Source organism: Carcharhinus amblyrhynchos, chromosome 15 (assembly GCF_965287045.1).
Source record: "Carcharhinus amblyrhynchos chromosome 15, sCarAmb.v2.hapA, whole genome shotgun sequence".
In the NCBI taxonomy this organism is placed as follows: domain Eukaryota; kingdom Metazoa; phylum Chordata; class Chondrichthyes; order Carcharhiniformes; family Carcharhinidae; genus Carcharhinus; species Carcharhinus amblyrhynchos.
The window spans coordinates 78,093,430-78,120,670 of record NC_137338.1 but is presented as its reverse complement, the minus strand read 5'-3'; the positions used below and the strand labels follow the sequence as shown (position 1 = coordinate 78,120,670).

Genomic DNA, 27,241 nt, shown 5'->3' with positions numbered 1-27,241 from the left:
GGATGGGGAGAGGGGGTGGGGAGAGGGGATGGGAAGGGGGCAGCAGAGGGACAGGGAGAGGGAATGGGGGAGAGGGGCGGATGCGGAATGGACATATGAATCAGTCTCTCTCTCTGTCACTCGCCCTCCTGTCCCCTCTCCATCACTCACCCACCCCTTCCCTCTCCAGCACTCGTCCTCCCCTCCCCTCTCCGCCGCTCGCCCTCCCCTCCCCTCTCTGTCTCTTACCTTCCTTGCACTCCAGTGCTACCCTGGACTCCAGGTTATCCATCTGCAGCTGCAGCCTCTTCAAGGTGCGGTCTGCGTCGCGGGTTTTGCGTTTATAGGCGATGAGAACCATGACGATGGCCATCAGGAGCAGCCCACCCCCCAGGCCGATGCCCACGATGGCAGCCACGCTCAGTGGACTCTCCGTGTAGATCTGCAGCATGCCCGGCGAGTACTCCAGCCCTCCCACTCTGATCTGAGAGACATGGCAGAGACATAAGGAGTTTAACAGACTCCCGACACTGTGGGGGAAATCTATCTCGCAAGCTGAAAGGATTCCTCTGCCTTTGCTGCCAGTGCCCAGAGACTCTCACACTCCAGCTTCTCTCTCTCTCTCTCTGCCATTCGCTGGGATCGCAAAGGGGCAACTCACAGTAGAGCCAAGGAGGGCAGCAAGCAGGCACGCTGCCAGAATGGGGGCAAAAACAGGAAGAGATTATGAAAAAGCAGAATGAAAGGCTAACAGAGTGCAGTGGCGGGGGGGGTTGCACAGAGAGACTGCGAGAGAGAGGGAGCGACGGAGAGACCGAGAGAGAGAGAGGGGAGAGACCGGGAGACAAAGGCACCGAGAGAGAGGGAGTGTGGGGTGGCGGGGGGGGGCACAGAGAGAGAGAGGGAGTGACAGATAGACCCAGAGGGAGAGAGACCGAGACAGAGAAAGAGGGAGTGTATCGGGGGTGTGCGACAGAGAGAGAGGGAGCGACAGATAGACCGAGAGGGAGAGAGACCGAGACAGAGGGAGTGTGTGTGTGGGGGGCGGGGGGGGACCTAGACAGAGGGAGTGTGTGTGTGTGTGTGTGTTGGGGGGGTTGGTGGGGAGGGGGGGGGCGCGGGGGCAACTGAGAGGCTGAGAGAGAGAGGAGCAACAGGGAGACCAAGACAGAGGGAACGACTAAGAGAGAGGCAGCGACCGAGAGAGAGGGAGTGTGTAGGGGGAGTGCGTCAGAGAGACTGAGAGAGAGAGAGAGAAAGGGAGCAACAGACCAAGAGAGAGAGAGGGAACAACAGACAAAGGAAACGGAGGAGGTGCAATGAGACAGAGAGAACATGAGTGAAAGGAATGCATATAGAGAGAGAGATGGAAATAGAGTTGATGTCACAGTCACTGACAGAGGCAGGAGAAAGAGTGTGTATCCATATGAGAAAAGCAAGAAGCCATTCAGCCCCTCTGAACTCAGGGATAAGCAATCGAGACTGGCAATCCCACCCACCCTGCTTGGACATCAAGCACTCTAGCCACAGACACCCCTCCATGCCACTACCCGCCACGAGTGCACTGATGGAAGTGAGCCAGTGCCTTACCGTAACACGGTGCTGTCCGGTGAGGTTGGGAGAATCACAGAGTAGCTGGACCTCTGAGACAGTGAGCAGACAGGCCTTGTCCCCGATTAGCACTGTGAAGTTCAGCCGAGCATTTCCAGATCCGCCTGGGATCAGATTCCGACCCTTGCGAGGGAGGGGGGAAAAAACGGGCGAGAGAGATCAAAAAACAAAATGCTGGAACGTTAGGAGGGGAGGTGGATTGAACAATTCACTGCAGTACAACGGAGAGAGAGAGACACAGAGACAGCAGGAGTGATCAAAGGAGGAAAGAGGGAGGGAACGATAGAGAGAGCGGGGAGAGAGAAAGGCATGAAGAGAAAGAAAGAAAAATCAGGAGTTAGATACAGAGTGAAGCTCCCTCTACCCTGTCCCCCGTTAAACACTCCCAGGACAGGTACAGCACGGGGTTAGATACAGAGTAAAGCTCCCTCTACACTGTCCCCATCAAACGCTCCCAGGACAGGTACAGCACGGGGTTAGATACAGAGTAAAGCTCCCTCTACACTGTCCCCCCATCAAACACTCCCAGGACAGGGACAGCACGGGGTTAGATACAGAGTAAAGCTCCCTCTACACTGTCCCCCCATCAAACACTCCCAGGACAGGGACAGCACAGGGTTAGATACAGAGTAAAGTTCTCCCCTTACACCATTCCAGTCATTTTCCTCAGCTCTCCCAGCCTGTAGGTTTCAGGAGGTCTATAAAACACCCCACGTCCTCTGACCCCTGGCCCCACGTTACCTTCAGTATGATCGGCGATCCCGGCTTAATTTCCAGAACTCCTGTTGGCCCGAATGACTCGAATTCGGGATCGGGATAGTAGGTGAAGGTGGTGCCATTGAGGGAGAGCAACGATTGGACATTGTCGAGGATGAAACCAAACTCCTCAGGCACCTCACCACTCTCGGGTACGGGCTTCCGGGTAACAACTATGCCCGGCGCCTGACACAGCATCAGTGTATCGTTCTGAACGCTACAGGTCTGAGGGAGCGAGAGTGGAGGGAGCATGAGTTAGACAGAGGTTTGTAAAGCAGTAGAACCCATATATCAGCACTGTATCTGAGAGCATATCAATGCCGTATCTGAGATCATATCAACGCCATATCTGAGATCGTATCAACACTGTATCTGAGAGCATATCAGCACCGTATCTGAGATCATATCAACACCGTATCTGAGATCATATCAACACTGTATCTGGGATCATATCAGCACCATATCCAAGAGCATATCAACACTGTATCTGAGATCACATCAACGCCATATCTGAGATCATATCAACACTGTATCTGGGATCATACCAGCACCATATCTGAGAGCATATCAGCACCATATCTGAGATCATATCAACACCGTATCTGGGATCATATCAACACCGTATCTGAGAGCATATCAGCACTGTATCTGGGATCATATCAACACTGTATCTAGGATCATATCAACACTGTATCTGACAGCATATCAGCACCGTATCTGAGATCATATCAACACTGTACCTGAGATCATATCAACGCCATATCTGAGATCATATCAACACTGTATCTGGGATCATATCAGCACCGTATCTGAGATCATATCAACACTGTCTCTTGAGAGCATATCAATGCCGTATCTGAGAACATATCAACACCGTATCTGACAGCATATCAACACTATCTGAGAGCATATCAACACCGTATCTGAGAGCATATCAACACCATATATGAGATCATATCAGCACCATATCTGAGATCATATCAACGCTGTCTCTTGAGAGCATATCAGCACCATATTTGAGAGCATATCAGCACTGTATCTAAGAGCATATCAGCACCGTATCAGAACACACAGCACCGTATCAGAACATATCAGCACCGTATCTGAGATCATATCAACACCATATCTGAGATCATATCAGCACCATATCTGAGATCATATCAGCACCATATCTGAGATCATATCAGCACCATATCTGAGATCATTTCAACACTGTATCTGAGATAATATCAGCACCGTATCTGAGATCATAGCAACACCATATTTGAGATTATGTCAGTATGGTGTGTATTTGTATACAAATGTGTACCTGTAAAAAGTGTCTATGTGTATTATATATACACGTGTTACATTTCTATATATGTGTGCACATCATGTGTGTGCATGTGAAAAATGTGATTGTGTATTGTATATATGTGTGTGCATGAAGCACATGTTTTTGTACGTACGTGAGAGTTTAAATGTGTGATTGTGTGTGTGTGTGTGTTGGTAGGAATGCGCCTGGCAACATCTGAAAGCAAGGAGCTTTTCGCTGAGACTTACGTTGTTGGTCTCCTGTCCTCTGTACTTGACCCTGACACGTGGTTCCTGTATAGTGAGGAATCCAGTCCCAAACACAGTCAGGGTGGTGTTGCCACTGTGTAATAAGGAAATGTGTTAGTGAGGGAATGGTTCAATTAAACACCACACCACACCCAAACAGAGAGGGAAAGGGATTCAAACTGGACACTGCCTCACACATCGAACAAAACGAGATTCAGAATTACCCCCTTTACCCCCTCAAAGTGCTGCGCGGCCAATGGAATAATTCCTATGGTCACTGCTCTAATATGGCAAAGGCTGGCACCAATTTGCATAGAGCAAGATCCAACATAAAGCCAACATGATAAATGACCCAGATCATCAGAGGTTGGACAAGAGATAAATATCAGCAGTCCCTCAGCACTGACCCCTCTGACACTGCGACACTCCCTCAGCGCTGACCCTCCCACAGTGCGGTGCTCCCTCAGCACTGATCCTCCCACAGTGTGGCACTCCCTCAGCACTGACCCTCCCACAGCGCGGCGTTCCCTCAGCACTGACCCTCCCACAGTGCGGCACTCCCTCAGCACTGACCCTCCCACAGTGCCACGCTTTCTCAACACTGATCCTCTGGCAGTGTGGCCCTCAGCTGTGCATTGTTCCCTCAGCACTGATCCTCCTACCATGCCGCACTTCCTCAGCACTGACTTTCCGACAGTGCGGCTGCTGATTATGTGGGAGGTGGAGGTGAGTGCAGTGGGATCTTGTAGAACTGGCGGAAGTTGGTGGGTCGGAAAAATCATTTTGTTTTTAAGCATAGCCTGGATGGCACTTACTTGGCGATAGTCCAGTCTGGGTTCACCCTGGTGATGGTTGGGTCCTCCACGTAAACATAACTCTGGGCGATGTTGGAGATCTCAGCGCGATCGATGTTGACGGTGATGAAGGCAGAGCCTGGGCCTGTTAAGGAGGCCGATGTTACGCACACAATCTCCTTCGCACTTCTCCTGCAGACCATGGCATTGTGGGGTGGGGGGGGGTGAGGGAATTGGGAGATGGCAGGGAGGGGCGGGGGGGGGGAAGTTATTCAGCGGAGAGGGAAATACAGTCAAAACGACCGCTCGCTTTCACAGGACCAGGAGTAGACCATTCAGCCCGTCAAGGTCTGCTCCGTCATTCAATGTGATCATACCTGATCATCCACTTCAATCCCCATGTTATTCCCTTTAAATCACTGGGATTTGGACATCTATCAACCTGAAACCCAGTGACAAAGTTTCCACACTCCTCTGGGGTACAGAATTACAAAGACTCTGAGTAAAATACTTTCTCATCTCCATCCGAAATGGCTTCTCCCTTATTTTGAAATTGTGTCCCCTGGTTCTGGACTCTACAACTCTACCTTCTCGGAGGCTAAGGAAATCCAGCATGTACACTGTGACTCTCACTATCTTTTACAGATGCTGCACAGAAAGCATTCTTTCTGGTTGTATCACAGCTTGGTATGGCTCCTGCTCTGCCCAAGACCACAAAGAACTACAAGAGGTCGTGAACAAAGCCTAGTCCATCACGCAAACCAGCCTCCCATCCATTGGCTCTGTCTACACTTCCCACTGCCTTGGCAAAGCAACCAGCATAATCAAGGACCGCACGCTCCCCGGACATTCTCTCTTCCATCGGAAAAAAGATACAAGAGCCTGAGGTCACATACCAAAAGACTCAAGAACAGCTTCTTCCCTGCTGTTGAAAAACTTTTGAATGGACCTACCTCACATTAAGTTGATCTTTCTCTACACCCTCACTATGACTGTAATACTACATTCTGCACTCTCTCATTTTTTTCTCTATGAATGGTATGCTTTGTCTGTATATTGCGCAAGAAACAATACTTTTCACTGTAAATACATGTGACAATAATAAATCAAATCAGGGGAAACATCTTACCCACATTTACACTCTCTATCCCTTTAAGTATTTTGTTGTTTTCAACAAAATCACCTCTCATTCTTTGAAAATCTGGAGAATACAGGTCCAGTTTGCCCCAATCTCGCCATTCCTGGAACAAATCTGGTGACCCTTTGCTGCGCTCCCACTGGGGCAATAATATCCCTTCTGAGGTAAGGGGACCAAAACTGTACACACAGTACTCCAGGTATGGCCTAACCAAATTCTTCTCAGCGTCGCTGGTTGTGCTGGTATTTGTAGCCCATCCCTAATCAAAGAATCTCTAACAGTGCAAAAGGAGGCCATTCGGCCCATCAAGTCTGCACCGACCACAATCCATCCAGCCCCTTTCCCCGTAACCCAATGTATTTACTTTCTGATTTCCCCCCGACACTAAGGGACAATTCAGAATGGCCAATCCTCCTAACCTGCATATCTTTGGACATTAAGGGACAAGTCAGCATGGCCAATCCATCTAACCCGCACGTCTTTGGACACTAAGGGGCAATTTAGCGTGGCCAATCCACCTAACCTGCACATCTTTGGACTGTGGGAGGAAACTGCAGCACCCAGAGGAAACCCACGCAGACACTGAGAGAATGTGCAGACTCCACACAGACATGACCCGAGTCGGGAATTGAAGCCAGGTCTCTGATGCTGTGAGACAGCAGTGCTGACCACTGTACAACCCCTTGAACTGAGGTGTCTGACTCAGGCTATCTCAGAGGGACGGTTAAGAGTCGACCACATTGCTGTGTGTGTGGGGGGGTTTGGAGTCATGTGTAGGCCAGACTGGGTAAGAACAGCAAATTTCCTTTTCTCTAAAGGAGACACTAGTGAACCAGTGAACAATCGATGATAGTTTCTGTCACCCTTTCTGAGACTGGCTTTATAATCCCAGATTTTATTCATCAAATTTAAATTCCACCCAGTGCATCAGCTTCTGGATTGCCAGTCCAGTGACATTATCCCGGGGCCACTGTCTCTCTGAGCCACGACTCCCTGATCCCCCAGAAAAAGAGAATATTCTGGAAGGAACCTTTCCCAAGGATGAAGCAGCTGGAGTTCATGCAGACAGAGAGTCTGGAAGAAGCTGGAATCGTTCCCCTTTAGAGCAGAGAAGGTTAATGGCGGGGGGGGATTTAATCGAGGCTGTCACTGTCACGAGAGGGCTTCGATCGAGTGAATGAGGAGAAAATGTTTCCCCAGCAGCAGGAGGGAACCGGAGTGGAGTGGGTGGAGCACAGATTGAGGAGAATTGGTAAAAAAAATCATGGTGAGGAGGGAGGGAAATGAGGAGAATTTTATTGTTGACACAGCGAGCTGTTGTGATCTGACAGGTGCTGCCCAAGAGGGCGGTGGGAGCAAATTCCCCTCAACGAAGAGGCAATTGGATAAATATTGGAAGGGAATATTTTTCAGGGGTGTAGGGAGGGAAAGAGAGAATGGGACTAATTGGAGAGCTCCAAAAGGGTAGCACTGCTGCTTCATAGGGCCAGGGACCCTGGTTCGATTCCTGAATTGGGTCTCTGTCAGTGTTGATTCTGCACGTTCTCCCAGTATCTGCGTGGGTTTCCTCCGGGTGCTCCAGTTTCCTCACACAGTTCAAAAGATGTGCTGGTTAGGTGCATTGGCCCAAACAGGCGCCAGACTGTGACGACTAGGGGAATTTCACAGTAACTTCAATGCAGTGTTAATTTAAGTCTTACTTGTGACTAATAACTAAACTCTAACTTTAAAGGGGCTGGAACAGGCTCGATGGGCTGAATGACCTCTCACGACGCAGTGGGAATTCAATTGGCTGTCCATTAATGCGTACCTGATGAACTCACAGACCCCTTCACCCACAAACGCCTTGACAGAACTCCCAGCATCCAGGAATCTCCCAAAGATGGTCAGCCGGGTGCCACCGGAGGCTGGACCACTTCCAGGGCGAACCTTACTGAAACTCGGAGTCTGGGAATACAGGAGAAGAAACTATTACACTACTATTGTGGCAGGTCTGTCACTGTATAACACTGGGGTATAGGTACTGGTGGGGACGGGTCTGTCACTATAAAACTGGGATACAGTACTGGTGGGGACGGGTCTGTTACTATATAACACTGGGGTACAGTACTAGTGGGGACGGGTCTATTGCTGTATAATGCTGGGGTACAGTAATGGTGGGGACTGGTCTGTCGCTGTATTACACTGGGGTACAGTACTGGTGGGGACTGGTCTGTCACTATATAACACTGGGGTACAGTACTAGTGGGGACGGGTCTATCGCTGTATAATGCTGGGGTACAGTACTGGTGGGGACGGGTCTGTTGCTGTATTACACTGGGGTACAGTACTGGTGGGGACGGGTCTGTCACTATAAAACACTGGGGTACAGTACTGGTGGGAACAGGTCTGTCGCTGTATTACACTGGGGTACAGTACTGGTGGGGACGGGTCTGTTGCTGTATAACACTGGGGTATAGTACTGGTGGGGACGGGTCTGTCACTGTATAACACTGGGGTACAGTACTGGTGGGGACGGGTCTGTCACTGTATAACACTGGGGTACAGTACTGGTGCTAACGGGTCTGTCACTGTATAACACTGGGGTACGGTATTGGTGGGGACAGGTCTGTCGCTATATAACACTGGGGTACAGTACTGGTGGAGACAGGTCGGTCACTGTACAACTCTGGGGTAGAGTACTGGTGGGGACGGGTCTGTCACTGTATAACACTGGGGTACAGTACTGGTGGGGACGGGTCTGTCACTGTATAACACTGGGGTACAGTACTGGTGGGGACGGGTCTGTCGCTGTATAACACTGGGGTACAGTACTGGTGGGGACGGGTCTGTCACTATAAAACTGGGATACAGTACTGGTGGGGACGGGTCTGTTACTATATAACACTGGGGTACAGTACTAGTGGGGACGGGTCTATTGCTGTATAATGCTGGGGTACAGTAATGGTGGGGACTGGTCTGTCGCTGTATTACACTGGGGTACAGTACTGGTGGGGACGGGTCTGTCACTATATAAAACTGGGATACAGTACTGGTGGGGACTGGTCTGTCACTATATAACACTGGGGTACAGTACTAGTGGGGACGGGTCTATCGCTGTATAATGCTGGGGTACAGTACTGGTGGGGACGGGTCTGTTGCTGTATTACACTGGGGTACAGTACTGGTGGGGACGGGTCTGTCACTATAAAACACTGGGGTACAGTACTGGTGGGAACAGGTCTGTCGCTGTATTACACTGGGGTACAGTACTGGTGGGGACGGGTCTGTTGCTGTATAACACTGGGGTATAGTACTGGTGGGGACGGGTCTGTCACTGTATAACACTGGGGTACAGTACTGGTGGGGACGGGTCTGTCACTGTATAACACTGGGGTACAGTACTGGTGCTAACGGGTCTGTCACTGTATAACACTGGGGTACGGTATTGGTGGGGACAGGTCTGTCGCTATATAACACTGGGGTACAGTACTGGTGGAGACAGGTCGGTCACTGTACAACTCTGGGGTAGAGTACTGGTGGGGACGGGTCTGTCACTGTATAACACTGGGGTACAGTACTGGTGGGGACGGGTCTGTCACTGTATAACACTGGGGTACAGTACTGGTGGGGACGGGTCTGTCACTGTATAACACTGGGGTACAGTACTGGTGGGGACGGGTCTGTCGCTGTATAACACTGGGGTACAGTACTGGTGGGGACGGGTCTGTCACTGTATAACACTGGGGTAGAGTACTGGTGGGGACGGGTCTGTCGCTGTATAACACTGGGGTACAGTACTGGTGGGGACAGGCCTGTCGTTGTATAACACTGGGGTACAATACTGGTGGGGATGGGTCTGTCACTGTATAACACTGGGGTACAGTACTGGTGGGGACGGGTCTGTCACTGTATAACACTGGGGTACAGTACTGGTGGGGACAGGTCTGTCACTGTATAACACTGGGGTACAGTACTGGTGGGGACGGGTCTGTCTCTGTATAACACTGGGGTACAGTACTGGTGGGGACAGGTCTGTCGTTCTATAAAACACTGGGGTACAGTACTGGTGGGGATGAGTCTGTCACTGTATAACACTGGGGTACGGTATTGGTGGGGACAGGTCTGTCGCTATAGAACACTGGGGTACAGTACTGGTGGAGACGGGTCGGTCACTGTATAACTCTGGGGTATAGTACTGGTGGGGACGGGTCTGTCACTGTATAACACTGGGGTACAGTACTGGTGGGGACGGGTCTGTCACTGTATAACACTGGGGTACAGTACTAGTGGGGACGGGTCTGTCACTGTATAACACTGGGGTACAGTACTGGTGGGGACGGGTCTGTCACTGTATAACACTGGGGTACAGTACTGGTGGGGACGGGTCTGTCGTTGTATAACACTGGGGTACAGTACTGGTGGGGACGGGTCTGTCGTTGTATAACACTGGGGTACAGTACTGGTGGGGACGGGTCTGTCGCTGTATAACACTGGGGTACAGTACTGGTGGGGACGGGTCTGTTGCTGTATAACACTGGGGTATAGTGCTGGTGGGGACGGGTCTGTCGCTGTATAACACTGGGGTACAGTATTGGTGGGGAAAGGGAACAGTGTGGAGAAGGGAAAGAAATCAGTGCAAGAGGGTGCTGAGGGGTGAGAGAGACAGAAAAGGATGGAATGTGAGAGAGCGAGAAGAGAATGGGTGAAAGAAAGGGAGAGAGGATGGAGAAGGTGGTGAGAAAAAGTGAAGGTGAGAGGAAGAGTGCGAGAGGAGTGAGGCCGCACCTTCACTGTGAGCGGAGTGGGATGCGATTTGGGTGTACATACCACAAAAGTGTAGACTTGCTGCGACTTTGTCCTATAGTTGGGGCTACAGTCCCCGACACACAGCTCTACAGGTCCTGGGCTGGGGTGTGAGGAGAAAGCATCGTCCATATCACACACAATGCTGTGGGTAAAAGAGAGAGAGCAACAGTGAGATAGCTCAGAAATGGCAATAAAAGAGATTCCAACACCACTAAACAAAGACAAAACTACCCCGCTGAATAAACAGCAACCGTGTCCAGAAATCCTCTTCCTGCTGAATAAACAGGGACTGTGTCCAGAAATCCTGATGTGGAGATGCCGGCGATGGACTGGGGTAAACGCAGTAAGAAGTCTCACAACACCAGGTTAAAGTCTAACATTTATTTGGCAGCACAAGCCACTAGCTTTCAGAGTACTGCTCCTTCCTCAGGTAAGTGGGAGTTCTGTTCACAAACAGGGCATATAAAGACACAAACTCAATTTACTAAAGAATGGTCAGAATGCGAGTCTTTACAGGTAATCAAGTCTTAAAGGTACAGACAACGTGAGTGGAGAGAGGGTTAAGCACAGGTTAAAGAAGTGTATTTTGTCTCCAGCCAGGACAATTAGTGAGATTTTGCAAGCACAGGCAAGTTGTGGGGGTTACAGACAGTTTGACATGAATTCAAGATCCTGGTTGAGGCAATCTTCATGTGTGCAGAACTTGGTTATCAGTCTCTGCTCAACGACTCTGTGCTGTCGTGTGTCGTGAAGGCCGCCTTGGAGAATGCTTACCCGAAAATCAGAGGCTGAATGCCTGTGACCGCTGAAGAGTTCCCCAACAGGAAGGGAACAGTCTTGCTTGGTGATTGTCGAGCGGTGTTCATTCATCCACTGTTGTAGCGTCTGCATGGTCTCCCCAATGTCTACACCAGCATCCCCCATGACAATGGCATTGCTGCAACTGCCTCTGTACTCAACGCCGACAACTGCCAGTTTCCAGATGCAATTTTACAACTCATCCACTTCATCCTGGACCACGTCTTCACCTTCAACAACCAGTTCTTCATCCAGACACACGGAACAGCCATGGGGACCAAATCTGCACCTCAATATACCAACTCTTCACCGCATAGGACCTTCAACCTATACTATACACTAGATACATTGATGACATTTTCTTCCTTTAGACTCACGGTGAACAATCACTGAAACAACTATATGATGACATCAACAAGTTCCATCCCACCATTAGACTCACCATGGACTATTCTCCGAAATTAGTTGCATACTTGGACACACGCATCTCCATTAAGGACGGTCAACCGGGCACCTCACTGTACCGCAAGCCCACAGATAACCTCATGATGCTCCACTTCTCCAGCTTCCACCCTAAACATGTTAAAGAAACCATTCCCTACGGACAAGCCTTCCGTATACACAGGATCTGCTCAGATGAGGAGGATCGCAACAGACACCTCCAGACCCTGAAAGATGCCCTCATAAGAACAGGATATGGCATTCGACTCATCGATCGACAGTTCCGACATGCCACAACGAAAAACTCCCCTGAACTCCTCAGAAGACAAACACGGGACACGGTGGACAGAGTACTCTTCGTCATCCAGTACCTCCCCGGAGCAGAGAACCTACGACATCTTCTCCAGAATCTTCAACATATCATTGATGAAGACGAACATCTCACCAGGGCCAACCCCCCACCCCCACGTCTTGCCTTCAAACAACCATACAACCTTAAACAGACCATTGTCCGCAGCAAACTACCCAGCCTTCAGGGGAACAGTGACCACAATACCACACAACCCTGCCACAGCAACCTCTGCAAGACATGCTGGATCATCGACGTGGATGCCATCATTTTACGTGAGAATACCACCCACCAGGTATATGGTACATACTCTTGCAACTCAGCCAATGTTGTCTCCCTGATACGCTGCAGGAAAGGATGTCCCGAAGCATGGTACACTGGGGAGACCATGCAGACGCTATGACAATGGATGAATGAACACCGTTCGACAATCACCAAGCAAGACTGTTCCCTTCCTGTTGGCAAACACTTCAGCGGTCACGGGCATTCGGCCTCTGATCTTCGGGTAAATGTTCTCCAAGGCAGCCTTCACGACACACGACAGCACAGAGTCGCTGAGCAGAAACTGATAGCCAAGTTCCACACACGAGGATGGCCTCAACCGGGACCCTGAATTCATATCGCACTATCTGTAATCGCCATGACTTGCCTGAACTTGCAACATCTCACTCACTGTCCTGTCTGGAGACAATTCACATATCTTTAACCTGTGCTTAACGCTCTCTCCACTCACATTGTCTGCACCTTTAAGACTTGAATAGCAGATTAGCTGTAAAGCCTCGCATTCTAATCAGAATTCTATAAACTGTGTGTGCCTTTATGTGCTCTGTTTGCAATCATATCAGGGAAAGGATTACTGTACACAATTTCTGTTTATTCAGCAGGGTAAGGATCTCTGTACATAGTCTCTGTTTATTCAGCAGGGTAAGGATCACTGTACACTGCCCCTGTTTATTCAGCAGGGTAAGGATCACTGTACACGGTGTCTGTTTATTCAGCAGGGTAAGGATTTCTGGACACAGTCGCTGTTTATTCAGCAGGGTAAGGATCTCTGTACACAGTCTCTGTTCATTCAGCAGGGTAAGGATCTCTGTACACAGTCTCTGTTTATTCAGCAGGGTAAGGATCTCTGTACCCAGTCTCTGTTTATTCAGCAGGGTAAGGATTTCTAGACACAGTCGCTGTTTATTCAGCAGGGTAAGGATCTCTGTACGTAGGGGCTGGAGGAGGTTTCAGAGATAGGGAGGGGTGTAGGGGCTGGAGGAGGTTACAGAGATAGGGAGGGCTGTATGTGCTTGATGTCATTGCAGAGATAGGGGACAAGGCTGTTATTTATCAATAAGACTGAGGTAGAGCGGGTGGTTCTGGGCAAAGTGTGCATAGATAGTGGGTGGCAGTGTTTTGATGACGGAAATCTCTCCTCTCTCTGCCTTCAGCCCTTCTCTATAACTGCTCGTGTTCATTCGGCATGGTAAGGATCACAAAGTGGAGATGCCGGCGTTGGACTAGGGTAAACACAGTAAGAAGTCTTACAACACCAGGTTAAAGTCCAACAGGTTGATTTGGTAGTAAACGCCACTAGCTTTCGGAACACTGTTCCTTCATCAGGAGATCCTTACCCTGCTGAATAAATAGGGGCTGTGTACAGAGATCCTTACCCTGCTGAATAAATAGGAGCTGTGTACGGAGATCCTTACCCTGCTGAATAAACAGAGACTGTGTACAGAGATCCTTACCCTGCTGAATAAATAGGGGCTGTGTACAGAGATCCTTACCCTGCTGAATAAATAGGGGCTGTGTACAGAGATCCTTACCCTGCTGAATAAACAGAGACTGTGTACAGAGATCCTTACCCTGCTGAATAAGCAGGGACTGTGTACAGAGATCCTTACCCTGCTGAATAAGCAGGGACTGTGTACAGAGACTATTACCGTGCTGAATAAATAGGGACTATGTCCAGAGATGCTAAGAATGATTTTGCACAGGAAGAGGCATTCAGAATGTCGAGTCCCTGTTGGCTCTGGGAGAAAATGCCAATTAATTCTGATCTCCTGTTCCTATAAATTTTTCCCTTGAACCATATATCGAACTTCCCGTTACTAAGAGTGAATCTGCCCCACCACCTTTTCGGCAGTGCCTTCCAGATCTCACACGCTGCATTGGAGTGAATCGCCCGCCATGCACACTCACCGTTCAGCACTGATGTATTCGCTGGAAATTGGGCTGCATTTCACCCCAGCAATCCGGACTCCGTAAGCAATTTCCTGGAAGCGCAGACCCAGATTATCACCATGGATCGTAACCCTTGTCCCGCCTTCCTTCGGACCAGTAACTGGGTGGAACTGTAACATAGGAACCAAAATTCAAACATTCGCCAGTCTCATATACCCCCAGGACAGGTACAGCACAGGGTTAGATACAGAGTAAAGCTCCCTCTACACTGTCCCCATCAAACATTCCCAGGACAGGTACAGCACGGGGTTAGATACAGAGTAAAGCTCCCTCTACACTGTCCCCATCAAACACTCCCAGGACAGGTACAGCACGGGGTTAGATACACAGTAAAGCTCCCTCTACACTGTCTCCATCAAACACTCCCAGGACAGGTACAGCACGGGGTTAGATACAGAGTAAAGCTCCCTCTACACTGTCCCCCATCAAACACTCCCAGGACAGGTACAGCACGGGGTTAGATACAGAGTAAAGCTCCCTCTACACTGTCCCCCATCAAACACTCCCAGGACAGGTACAGCACAGGGTTAGATACAGAGTAAAGCTCCCTCTACATCATCCCCATCAAACACTCCGAGGACGGGTACAGCACAGGGTTAGATACACAGTAAAGCTCCCTCTACACCATCCCCATCAAACACTCCGAGGACGGATACAGCACAGGGTTAGATACAGAGTAAAGCTCCCTCTACACCATCCCCCATCAAACACTCCCAGGACAGGTACAGCACAGGGTTAGATACAGAGTAAAGCTCCCTCTACATCATCCCCATCAAACACTCCCAGGACAGGTACAGCACAGGGTTAGATACAGAGTAAAGCTCCCTCTACATCATCCCCATCAAACACTCCGAGGACGGGTACAGCACAGGGTTAGATACAGAGTAAAGCTGAGCAGGAATGAAGGTATTGCCCTGTACCTTGGTGACCCGTGGATGGGTGCACCTGATGTTGCGGCCGCCGGGTGTCATCCAGTTGAAATCGGGCGCGGCACAGTGCTGGCGAAGGCGGCATTTCCGCTCGGGCACACACCATCCACACTCAAACCTGGGCTCTGCCTTCAAACAGAGTCCGCAGCTCTCCCGCTGTACCGAGCAGTTATAGAGAAGGGCTGAAGGCAGAGAGAGGAGAGATCTCCATCATCAAAACACTGCCACCCACTATCTATGCACACTATGCCCAGAACCACCCACTCCACCTCAGCCTTGTTGATAAATAACAGCCTTGTCCCCTATCTCTGCAATGACATCAAGCACATACAGCCCTCCCTATCTCTGTAACCTCCTCCAGCCCCTACAACCTTCCCTATCTCTATAACCTTCTCCAGCCCCTACACCCCTCCCTGTCTCTATAACCTCCTCCAGCCCCTACAACTCTCCCTATATCTGTCACCTCCTCCAGCCCCAACACCCCTCCTGGAATCTGTAACCTTCTCCAGCCCCTACACCCCTCCCTGTCTCTGTAACCTCCTCCAGCCCCTACACCCCTACTGGAATCTGTCACCTTCTCCAGCCCCTACAACCCTCCCTACATCTGTCACCTCCTCCAGCCCCAACACCCCTCCCGGAATCTGTAACCTTCTCCAGCCCCTACACCCCTCCCTGTCTCTGTAACCTCCTCCAGCCCCTACACCCCTACTGGAATCTGTCACCTTCTCCAGCCCCTACAACCCTCCCCACATCTGCAACCTCCTCCAACCCCTACAACCCTCCCTATCTGTGGAACCTCCTCCAGCCCCTACAATCCTCCCCATCTCTGTAGCCTCCTCCAGCCCCTACAACCCTCTCTATCTCTGGAACCTCCTCCAGCTCCTATGACTCTTCCCATCTCTGTAACCTCTTACTACCCTCCGATTCCGGCCTCTCAAGCATCTCCCGATTCCCATCGCTCCACCATTGGGGGGTGGGGGGGCCCTAAGTTCTGGAATTCCTTCCCTAACCCTCTCCACCTCTCTCTCCCTCTCTGTGTCTCCCTCGCTCTGTGTCTCCCTCACTCTCTTGTGGCTCCTTCTTTAAGATGTTCCTTAAATCCAACCTCTTTGACCAAGCTTTTTCTCGCCCAACCCTGATAGCGCCATGTGTAGCTCAGGGTTAAATTCTGTCTGCGTGCTCCTATGAAATGCCTCGGGGGGGGGGGGGGGGGGGGGGGGGGGGCGGGGGCGGTACGGTGGCGGTGGGGGGTGGCTTCCTACAGGCAAGGGACGAGGAAAATGCAGGTTGTCGTAGCGCCCAATTTCACACCAGGACACTAAAAGAACTGACAGGATAGAGCAGTGACTGTACTTAACACAGCAAGATCCCACACACAGCAATATGGTTACTCCTCATGTGTCCCCTGAGATGCTTCACAGCAGTGTCAATCAGACAGACTCTGATCCCTGCGCCACAAAAGAAGATAACAGAGATAGGAGATCAAAAATCTCTCTGTTTTTGAGGCCTGAAGCTTCCCCACATTGGGCGCAGCCTCCTGAAAGCAGGCGAGAAATGCATACCTGGCTGCCATTAGGCCTGGAGCCGGCTAAAGGGGCAACTGCATGAAGTTTGCCGTGGGATTTTTAAATACCCCTGAGGGAGGAAGCCACAGATTTAATGTCCCCAATGGCACTGACCCTCCCACAATGCGGCGCTCCCTCAGCACTGACCCTCCCACAGTGCGGCGCTCCCTCAGCACTGACCCTCCCACAGTGCGGCGCTCCCTCGGCACTGACCCTCCCACAGTGCGGCGCTCCCTCGGCACTGACCCTCCCACAGTGCGGCGCTCCCTCGGCACTGACCCTCCCACAGTGCGGCGCTCCCTCAGCACTGAGTCAATGTTGGGTCACGGAACCATCATGGGTTACCTTGACTGATTGTTATTTGTACATTGGAGTCGGCCAGCAGAGCTAATAGATAAATGTCAGTCTCTCTGGTCTGTCAGTTGAGAGGGAAGGTTCCAATGTTGTGCTGGGGGTAAAGGGGTTGAGGTGGGTGTGGGGACTGTCAGTCTGAACTGTGATGTCGCCACAGTCAAATATCAGTTGAACCTGGGAAAGCTCTCCCAGACAATAATGGGGCCTGTCGGGAGCTAAGTGGCTCCTGAGGGACCTGTATCCCTCCGGGAGAATGGGTGTCTCCAGCAGGGGGAGAAAGAGACAGAGAAAGAAAGAGAGAGGGAGAAAGAGAAAGTGAGAGAGAGAGAGAAAAAGAGAGAGAAAGAGACAGGCAGAGAGAGAGAGAGAGGCAGAGAGAGACAGAGTGAGAGTGAGAGACAGTGAGAGAGAGAGAGACAGAGCAAGAGAGAAAGAGACAGAGTAAGAGAGAAAGAGACAGAGCAAGAGAGAAAGAGACAGAGCAAGAGAGAAAGAGACAGAGCAAGAGAGAAAGAGACAGAGTGAGAGAGAAAGAGACAGAGCGAGAGAGAGACACAGTGAGAGAGACAGACAGACAGAGAGGAAGAGAGAGAAAAAGGGAGAGATTGAGGATGGGGGTGACAAATGCAGACAAATTTGGAAATCCAGTAGGCAGGGAAATGCAGTGCTGGGTTACAGTGGGCAGGGGAATGCAGTGCTGGGTTACAGTGAGCAGGGGAATGCAGTGCTGGGTTGCTATATCTGTGCTTTATATGCTCTGTCTGAGGCCAGAACTCTCCATTCACCTGACGAAGGGGCTAACCCCGAAAGCTTGTGAGTATATTATCAAATAAATAGGTTGGACTAAAACCTGGTGTTGTCAGACTTTTTACTTGCTATATCAGCGCATGCGGATTGTACCTTTCACACTTGCAGGTTTATCAATGACAAACTCTCCGTCCCAGACAACAGAGAAATCCACAGCCAGGTCTCCAATATTGTCGCCCTCGTAGGAATACTGTGGGGAAAAGACAGAGCAGATGAGTTCCTGATGGGTTTAACAGAGAGAGAGGCAGAGAGAGGACATAGAGAGGGACAGAGAGATAGAGACGGAGGGATAGAGAGACAGAGATAGAGAGACAAAGATAGAGAGAGACAGAGATAGAGAGATGGCAGAGAGAGAGATGACAGAGAGAGACAGAAGAGAGAGAGACAGAGAAGAGAGAGAGAGAGACAGAGGGACAGAGAGAATCTCAGAGAAAGCGAGAGAGAGCAAGAGAGGAAGGGAGAGAAGGATAGAGACAGGGAGAGAAAGATAGAGAAAGAGACATGGAGAGAGACACAGGGAGTGACAGAGAGAGGATGACAAAGAGAGAGGAGGAAGGACAGAGGGAGAGACAGAGAGAGGGAGAGAGAGACAGAGATAGAGAGGGAGAGGCAGAGAGTCAGTGAGGGACAGAGAAATAGACAGAGAGAGAGAGAGACAGAGAAGGAGGGACAGAAGGAGGGACAGAGAGAAGGACAGAGAGAAGGACAAAGAGAGGACAGAGAGAGGACAGAGACAGAGAGAGAGAAAGAGAGAGAGAGAGACAGAGAGAGAGAGACAGAGAGAGAGAGAGACAGAGAGAGAGAGGGTTCAGGGTGGTTTATGTATAGAATACCAAATACCTGGGAGTGAGTTACAGACTGGAATCTAATCGAGGGGTTTGGGGTGGTTTATATATAGAAGAACAGATACCTGGGAGTGAGTTACTGACTGCAATCTAATCGAGGGGTTCGGGACGGTTTAACTATAGAATAACAGATACCCGGGAGTGAGTTACAGACTGGAATCCAATTGAGGCGTTCGGGATGGTTTATATATAGAATAACAGATACCCAGGAGTGAGTTACAGACTGGAATCCAATCGAGGGGTTCAGGATGGTTTATATATCGAATAACAGATACCCGGGAGTGAGTTACAGACAGGAATCTAATCGAGGGATTTGGGGTGGTTTATATGTAGAATAACAGATACCCGGGAGTGAGTTACAGACTGGAATCTAATCGAGGGGTTCGGGGTGGTTTATATATAGAATAACAGGTACTCGGGAGTGAGTTACAGACTGGAATCTAATCGAGGGGTTCGGGGTGGTTTATATATAGAATAACAGGTACTCGGGAGTGAGTTACAGACTGGAATCTAATCGAGGGGTTCGGGGTGGTTTATATCTAGAATAACAGATACCCGGGAGTGAGTTCAGACTGGAATCTAATCGAGGGGTTCGGGGTGGCTTATATATAGAATAACAGATACCCGGGAGTGAGTTACAGACTGGAATCTAATCGAGGGATTTGGGATGGTTTATATATAGAATAACAGATACCTGGGAGTGAGTTACAGACTGGAATCTAATCGAGGGATTTGGGATGGTTTATATATAGAATAACAGATACCCGGGAATGAGTTACAGACTGGAATCTAATCGAGGGGTTTGGGGTGGTTTGTATATAGAATAACAGATACCCGGGAGTGAGTTACAGACTGGAATCTAATCGAGGGGTTCAGGGTGGTTTATATATAGAATAACAGATACCCGGGAGTGAGTTACAGACTGGAATCTAATCGAGGGGTTTGGGGTGGTTTATATATAGAATAACAGATATCTGGGAGTAAGTTACAGACTGGAATCTAATCGAGGAGTTCAGAATGAAATCAAGAGCAAAAGAGAGAGTGAGAAAATAAGAGAAAGAGAAGGAGAGGTGGAGAGGTTTATGGGGGGAATTCCAGAGCTTAGCGCCCCAGGCAGGTGAAGGCACAACCACCAATGGTGGAATGATGGGAATTGGGGGATGCTCAAGAGGCCAGAATTGGAGGAATGCAGAGATCTCGGAGGGTTGTTGGTGACTACAGAGATAGGGAGGGAGTTGAAAAACCTAAATGAGAATCTCCCCATGGTGGGGAAAGGAAACCCCAAGACTGCTCCACGAAGCGTCCTTTGCGGGACCCCCTGTGGCTCAGGTGGAGTCTGAATGCTCCCTTTTCCCCCTCCGGACCCCAGCAACATCACGGAACCAAGAGCTCTGGAAACAATTGGGCCTGCTCCTTGGGAAGCCTGAGGGGGAAGCCGGGGAGATCAGATGTGATTAAATGAACCGCCCTTAACAGGTATAGTGTCACATGAAAGACCAATGGAGCGACCTTTGCCCTTAGGCTTCAGAGCAGCCAGCTAGGCCTGAGTATCTGTGAGGAAAATGCTCCGGTGTAACGGAGGGTGCAGGAGCTGGGGGAGGGGGGAGGTGGGATTTGGGGCAGCAAGTTAGGATGTGTGGTTTCAGTCGGGAGGGCCACTCATCTGAGGAGAACCCAGTGTTGCTCTCTCTGACCTTTTGGTGTGGGAGGCAGCTGTTCAAGTGAAGAGGGAATCATCCCAGGAGGTTTAATACTCAATCTCTCAATGAAGGAGAGGGGGAAGGAGGGGGGGAAGGAGGGGGGGAAGGAGAGGGGGGAAGGAGAGGGGGAAAGGAGGGGGGAAGGAGAGGGGGAAGGAGGGGGGGAAGGAGAGGGGGAAGGAAAGGGGGAAGGAAAGGGGGGAAGGAGGGGGGGGACGGCGAGAGCGACAAAGAATGGGTTGGAGGGTGAGGGAGAGAGTGAGGGAGAGAGTGAGGGAGAGAGTGAGGGAGAGAGTGAGGGAGAGAGTGAGGGAGAGAGTGAGGGAGAGAGTGAGGGAGACAGTGAGGGAGACAGTGAGGGAGAGAGGGACAGACAGAGTGAGGGAGAGACGGAGGGACAGAGTGAGGGAACAGTGTGAGGGAGAGGGATAGTGATTGAGCCAGCACTTTTGCTGATGGGGATGTGAATAACTCCACAGGAATGAGCATTGCCGGCTCCTCTCTCTCTGCAGCTGTTTGCAAAGCCTCAGGGAAGCTTCCTCTTTACGCCTTTGACAAACGAGCAGCTGATGAATAAATATGTGTGTTTTTGCATCCCGACATTCCCATTATCCAGCACAGAGACTCCAGGGACACACACTGACCTGGTACAATTCAAAGCTGTGCGTTGAAGTAACTGGTGCTGAATGTTAACAGCTCCCTGCTCAACTGTCACACATCTCACAGGAGGGGAGCTCTCTGCCTGTCTCTGTCTGTATGTGTGGCTCTGTGGCTCTCTCTCTCTCTACTTCCCTCCCTCTGTCTCCCTTGCTTCGTCTGTCTCTTTCTCTCTCTCTCCCTCTACGTATCTCTTTTTCTCTTGGTCTCTCTGTCTCTCTTTCTCTCTCTCTGTGTCTCTTTCTCTTTCTGCATCTCTCCCTCTCTCTGTGTCTCTATCACTCTGTGTGTGTCTGTGTGGGTGTGTCTGTCTCTCTCTCTCTTTGTCTCTCTCTCTCTCGCTCGGGTCGCTCTCTTTCTCTCTGGATCGCTCTCTGTCCACGTCGCTCTCTGTGTCTGTCTTTTCTCCATTTCCCATCACTCCCTTCTCCCACCCTCCGTGGCCAACTGCTCCCCGTGTCTATGAGGGAAACCTCTAAGAATGCTCTCTTGCTTTCACCTTCTATGGTTCCCCCCCAACCCCGACCAAAACGCTTGTTCTCTCCCCATTCCCAACACTTCCTCTGCTGAAGGTGACACTTCCCGCTATCGAGGCATCACCTCCCATTCCGGCCACCTGCGAGCTATTCGACAGGGGTGGGCAGTGTGGCCTGTTTCCGCTCCCCCCCCCCCCCCCCGCCCCGCACCTCCCTCATATAAGCGTCAATGACAGCAAGATTGCCGACTGCTGCATAGCCCAGCAGAGGTGTGGCGGAGTGGGGTGGGGGGGTTGAAAACTGGGCAAGGCGAAGCCTGCTGCAGTCAAACAGCTGGTGAAAATAAAGGAGGGGGCAATGGTGGGTGACAGGCGGGGATGGGCGGAGGAGGAGGGTTACTGAGTGTCACCGAGTGCAGTGGAAGCTGGTTGGGGAAATGTTCGAATTGCCCAGGGGGCTGGTGCCCAATCCATGCCTCTGTCAGATGCGCGGGAGCGGAGGGCCGCGGGAGACGCCTCTGACTCCCCCCCTCTGGCTCTCTCCTGCTCCCTCGATCCTGCCGCCTCGGCAGGACGGCCTCTCGTTGCCATGGGCACCATAACCACAGTGACGGTCTCTCCAGAGCAAACAGCATCTTCTGACGATTGTCACTTGCGGAGAGGTTGAGAGACTCACAGACTTCCCTCTCCCCGACCTCACCGCTATCTCAACATTAACCCCCCTCCCCAAGCCCTGCTTCCCCCCCACCTCAAATCCTCAACTACCCTCTGACTGCCTCTTTCCTCAAGTCTGGCTCGCATCTTCAAATAAAATTATAGTTTATTTAATAGTAGGCTTACATTAACATTGCAATAAAGTTACTGTGAAAATCCCCCAGTCGCCACACTCTGGCTCCTGTTTGGGTACACTAGGGCAAATTTAGCACGGCCAATACACATAACCAGCACGTCTTTCGGACTGTGGAAGGAAACCGGAGCACCTAGAAGAAACCCACGCAGACACACGGAGAACGTGCAAACTCCACACAGACGGTGACTCGAGCTGGGAATCAAACCTGTGTTGCTGTGAGGCAGCAGTGCTAACCACTGTGCCACTGTGCTGCCCAACTTTAACCCATCTGGGCCTCTATACCAATTTAATCACAGCTGCCAAAGGGACCTGAGGGAAGATTATTGTTCCAGCATTGTTACAAGGAATTGACAGTATCCAGAAGCAGGCCATTCGGCCCCTCCACTCTGTGCCAGTGTACCTGCCCTGCACACTGGCCTCTTCCCACACCCCCTTCATCTCCATCTCTCCCTCTTTGTCTCTCTCTCTCCTATTCTCCCTGGGCCTTCTGCTCTTTCTCTCTCCCTCTCCCCAACTTCGCTCTCCCTTGATTTGGCCCCAGCAGAAATGTGGAAGGCGCTCCCACAGGGAGTGGTTGAGATGAACGGTGTCCGTGTGTTTAAGAGGAAAGGGGGGAACTGGATAACGAGGTCAAGAGAAGCAGTGAGAGAGAGAGAGAAAGTAAGAGAAAGCGAGAGTTGGAATGACAGTGAATGAGAGGGAGAGAGATTGGGGGAATGACAGGGAGAGAGAGGAAGGGGAGAGAGAGAGAGATGGAATCAGAGTGACAAAGAGAAGGCAAGGGAGGGAGTGAGAGGGAAGAGAGCACGAGAGACAAAGAAACAGATGGAGGGACAGAAAGGGAGAAAGGCGGAAAGAAAGAGGAAAAGAGACATGTAGTGACACAGAGAGAGAGAGAGATGGAGGGAGTGACAGACAGAGAGAGAGATGGAGGGAGTGAGAGAGATGGAGGGAGTGAGAGAGATGGAGGGAGCGAGAGAGGAGGGAGCGAGAGAGAAGGAGGGAGTGACAGAAATAAAAGGAGACGGAGGGAGAGAGAGAGGGAGAGACAGAGGGAGTGAGAGAGAGAGAGAGGGATGAAGGGAGTGACGGGGATGAAGGGACTGACAGGGAGAGAGAAACGAAGGGAACAAGAGTAAGAGACAGAGACGGCAGGAGAGACTAAGGGAGCAACAGAGAGGAAATTGGAGGGAGGGAGAGAGAGAGAGACAGAGAGAGAAAGAGAGAGAGATACGCAGGGAGTGATACACTAAGGAAGAGAAGTAGACGGAGAAAGAAAAACAGAGACAGAAAAATAGAGTGAGTGAGATTCAGAGGGAAAGAGGCGATAGAGAGAGAGAGATGGATAGAAGGGAGTGATAGAGAGAGAGAGAAAAACGGAGAGAAGGGAGCAATAAAGAGAGAGAGGAGCGATAAAGAGAGAGAGACGAAGAAAAGGGAGCGATAGAGAGTGAGTGGGAGAGAGAGAGACGGAGAGAAGGAAGTGATAGAGAGAGAGGGAGATGGAGAGAAGGGAGCGATAGAGAGTACAAGCAAAGGAATGAAAGTGTTAGAGATAGACGGAGTGAGTGGGACAGGTATAGCAGCAGGACAATACTGGGTGAGTAATATAGAAGGCTGGGTGAGCAATTGGAAACAGGGGTCCAAATCCCACTCCGGGGAGCTGGGAGGGGGTGGGGAGGAGCTGGATTTTAAATTCAGTTTGTGAGATAAATTGAAAATTAAAATCCACTCTCGGTAATGGTGTCTGGGTAACATCCAATTATCATTAAAGACTCCATCTGGTACACTAATGTCCCATTTAGGGGAAAGGAAATCTGCCGTCTTTATCCCGGTCTGGCCTACACACGACTCCAGACCTCACAGCAACGGGGTTGACCCTTCACCACCCACCTCGGAAACTGGCCCCAGCGAGTTTAATCCAAGATGGCAGCTGGCGGCCACATTACCAAGCGACAATACATGGCCAGCGGTACCCTGGTTCAGCGAGCAAACAAGACAAAGGGCATTAGTCTCACGGTGACCAGCCTGGAGAGTTACCCTCACGGTGACTGACTGGCCGGGGGAAGTTAGCTCCATGGTGACCGGGGCAGTTACCCTCATGGTGACCAGGAGTAATTAGCTGTACAGTGACTGACCAGGTGGGGGAGGATTAGCCTCCTGGTGTCCGGCTGGGGAGCAAGCCTCGCGGTGACTGACCGGCCGAGGGGATTAGCCTCCTGGTTACTGGGGGGGATTAGCCTCCTGGTTACTGGGGGGGGATTAGCCTCCTGGTTACTGGGGGGGGATTAGCCTCCTGGTTACCGGCCAGGGGGATTAGCCTCCTGGTTACCGGCCGGGGGGGATTAACCTCCTGGTTACCGGCCGGGGGGGATTAACCTCCTGGTTACCGGCCGGGGGGATTAGCCTCCTGGTTACCGGCCGGGGGGATTAACCTCCTGGTTACCGGCCGGAGGGATTAACCTCCTGGTTACCGGCCGGGGGGGATTAACCTCCTGGTTACCGGCCGGGGGGGATTAGTCTCCTGGTTACCGGCCGGAGGGATTAACCTCCTGGTTACCAGCTGTGGGGATTAGCCTCCTGGTTACCGGCCGGGGGGATTAGCCTCCTGGTTACCGGCTGTGGGGATCAGCCTCCTGGTTACCGGCCGGGGGGATCAGCCTCCTGGTTACCGGCCGGGGGGATCAGCCTCCTGGTTACCGGCCGGAGGGGATTAACCTCCTGGTTACCAGCTGTGGGGATTAGCCTCCTGGTTACCGGCCGGGGGGATTAGCCTCCTGGTTACCGGCTAGGGGGATTAGCCTCCTGGTTACCGGCCAGAGGGGATTAACCTCCTGGCTACCGGCTAGGGGGATTAGCCTCCTGGCTACCGGCCGGGGGGATTAGCCTCCTGGTTACCGGCTGTGGGGATTAGCCTCCTGGTTACCGGCTGTGGGGATTAGCCTCCTGGTTACCGGCTGTGGGGATTAGCCTCCTGGCTACCGGCCGGGGGGATTAGCCTCCTAGTTACCGGCTGTGGGGATTAGCCTCCTGGTTACCGGCTAGGGGGATTAGCCTCCTGGTTACCGGCTGTGGGGATTAACCTCCTGGCTACCGGCTGTGGGGATTAGCCTCCTGGTTACCGGCTGTGGGGATTAACCTCCTGGTTACCGGCTAGGGGGATTAGCCTCCTGGTTACCGGCCGGAGGGGATTAACCTCCTGGCTACCAGCTGTGGGGATTAGCCTCCTAGTTACCGGCCGGGGGGGATTAGCCTCCTAGTTACCAGCTGTGGGGATTAGCCTCCTAGTTACCAGCTAGGGGGATTAGCCTCCTGGTTGCCGGCTGTGGGGATTAGCCTCCTAGTTACCGGCTGTGGGGATTAGCCTCCTGGTTACCGGCTGTGGGGATTAGCCTCCTAGTTACCGGCTGTGGGGATTAGCCTCCTGGTTACCGGCTGTGGGGATTAGCCTCCTAGTTACCGGCTGTGGGGATTAGCCTCCTGGTTACCGGCTGTGGGGATTAGCCTCCTAGTTACCGGCCGGGGGGATTAGCCTCCTGGTTACCGGCTGTGGGGATTAGCCTCCTGGTTACCGGCTGTGGGGATTAGCCTCCTGGTTACTGACCGGGGCAGCAGGCTGCGCGGGGTCTTACCGAGGTATTCTGGCACTGTACGCTGCTGCTGTTGAATCGGACAGCGGGCACACGCTGCACGCGGCTCTGCACGTTGAAGATGCACTCGTAGCTCCGTTGGCCGGACTGTGGCTGCGGCAGGTTCCGCGCACGCAGCGTGATGGGCCGCACCACCCCCACGGGCACCAGCACCTCGTTGGTCGGCATGATCTGTGGGCACATCTGCAGAGGGGGTGAAGGAGAGACCCAGAAGGGGGGCAGGTTATAATGAAGACCAAACAATATCTACAACCACCCAGCCTCGTTCACCCTCTCACCTTCCCTCACCCTTGTTCAGCCTCACCCTCCCTCCCCTCCCAGCCTCCCTCACTCTTACCCTCCTTCACCCTCCCTTACCCTCCCTCCCCACCCACCTTCACCCACCCTCCCCTTAACCCTCCCTCTTTCACCCTCACTCACTCTCCCTCCCTCCGTCACCCATCCTCACCCTCCCCCTCACTGACCCTCACCCACCCTCCCCTTAACCCTCCCTCACCCTCCCTCTTTCACCCTCACTCCCTCCGTCACCCATCCTCACCCTCCCCCTCACTCTCACTGACCTTCACCCACCCTCCCTTCCTCACCCTCCCTCCATCCCTCCCTCACCCCCACCCTTCCCCTTCACCCTCACTGACCCTCACCCTCTCTCCCCGCTCTCGCAGTGACCTGGATCATTTTCCATGATGTTGTCTGAGGGATAAAAATTGGACCCGGGGTGGATCCCCACCCAATCCCTCACACTTCATCAAATAGTGCTCATGGAATCTTTACATCCACCTCATCTTCCCTCTCTCCCTTTGTCTCTCTTTCTCTGTCTGTCTCTCTCTCTCTGTCTGTCTGTCTCTCTCACCCTTGTTCAGCCTCACCCTCACCCACCCTCACACTCTCCCTCCCTTCCTCACCCATCCTCACACTCCCCCCTCACCCTCACTGACTCTCACCCACCCTCCCTCCCTCACCCTCCCCACTCTCACAGTGACT

At 51.7% G+C, this 27,241-nt stretch overlaps 1 protein-coding gene and 1 long non-coding RNA gene across 2 annotated transcripts in view; one reads left to right on the top strand and one right to left on the bottom strand.

Moving 5' to 3' along the window:
• LOC145353494 (uncharacterized) overlaps positions 1 to 5,793 on the top strand; it is a 30,165-nt gene extending 24,372 nt beyond the window's left edge. The window contains exon 3 of the long non-coding RNA XR_013888708.1: positions 5,328 to 5,793. This is a non-coding gene — a long non-coding RNA (uncharacterized LOC145353494). The remainder of the gene's footprint in view (positions 1 to 5,327) is intronic.
• The window catches only part of plxna3 (plexin A3), a 108,670-nt gene that overhangs the window by 20,979 nt on the left and 60,450 nt on the right, over positions 1 to 27,241 (bottom strand). The window contains exons 9-19 of the mRNA XM_080204298.1: positions 26,243 to 26,443; positions 18,177 to 18,273; positions 15,349 to 15,539; positions 14,387 to 14,538; positions 10,630 to 10,750; positions 7,631 to 7,767; positions 4,704 to 4,874; positions 3,889 to 3,982; positions 2,332 to 2,571; positions 1,570 to 1,713; positions 229 to 463 (exon numbers count right to left, since the gene is read on the bottom strand). Coding sequence (XP_080060424.1) covers positions 229 to 463; positions 1,570 to 1,713; positions 2,332 to 2,571; positions 3,889 to 3,982; positions 4,704 to 4,874; positions 7,631 to 7,767; positions 10,630 to 10,750; positions 14,387 to 14,538; positions 15,349 to 15,539; positions 18,177 to 18,273; positions 26,243 to 26,443 — 1,783 coding nt within the window. The remainder of the gene's footprint in view (positions 1 to 228; positions 464 to 1,569; positions 1,714 to 2,331; positions 2,572 to 3,888; positions 3,983 to 4,703; positions 4,875 to 7,630; positions 7,768 to 10,629; positions 10,751 to 14,386; positions 14,539 to 15,348; positions 15,540 to 18,176; positions 18,274 to 26,242; positions 26,444 to 27,241) is intronic.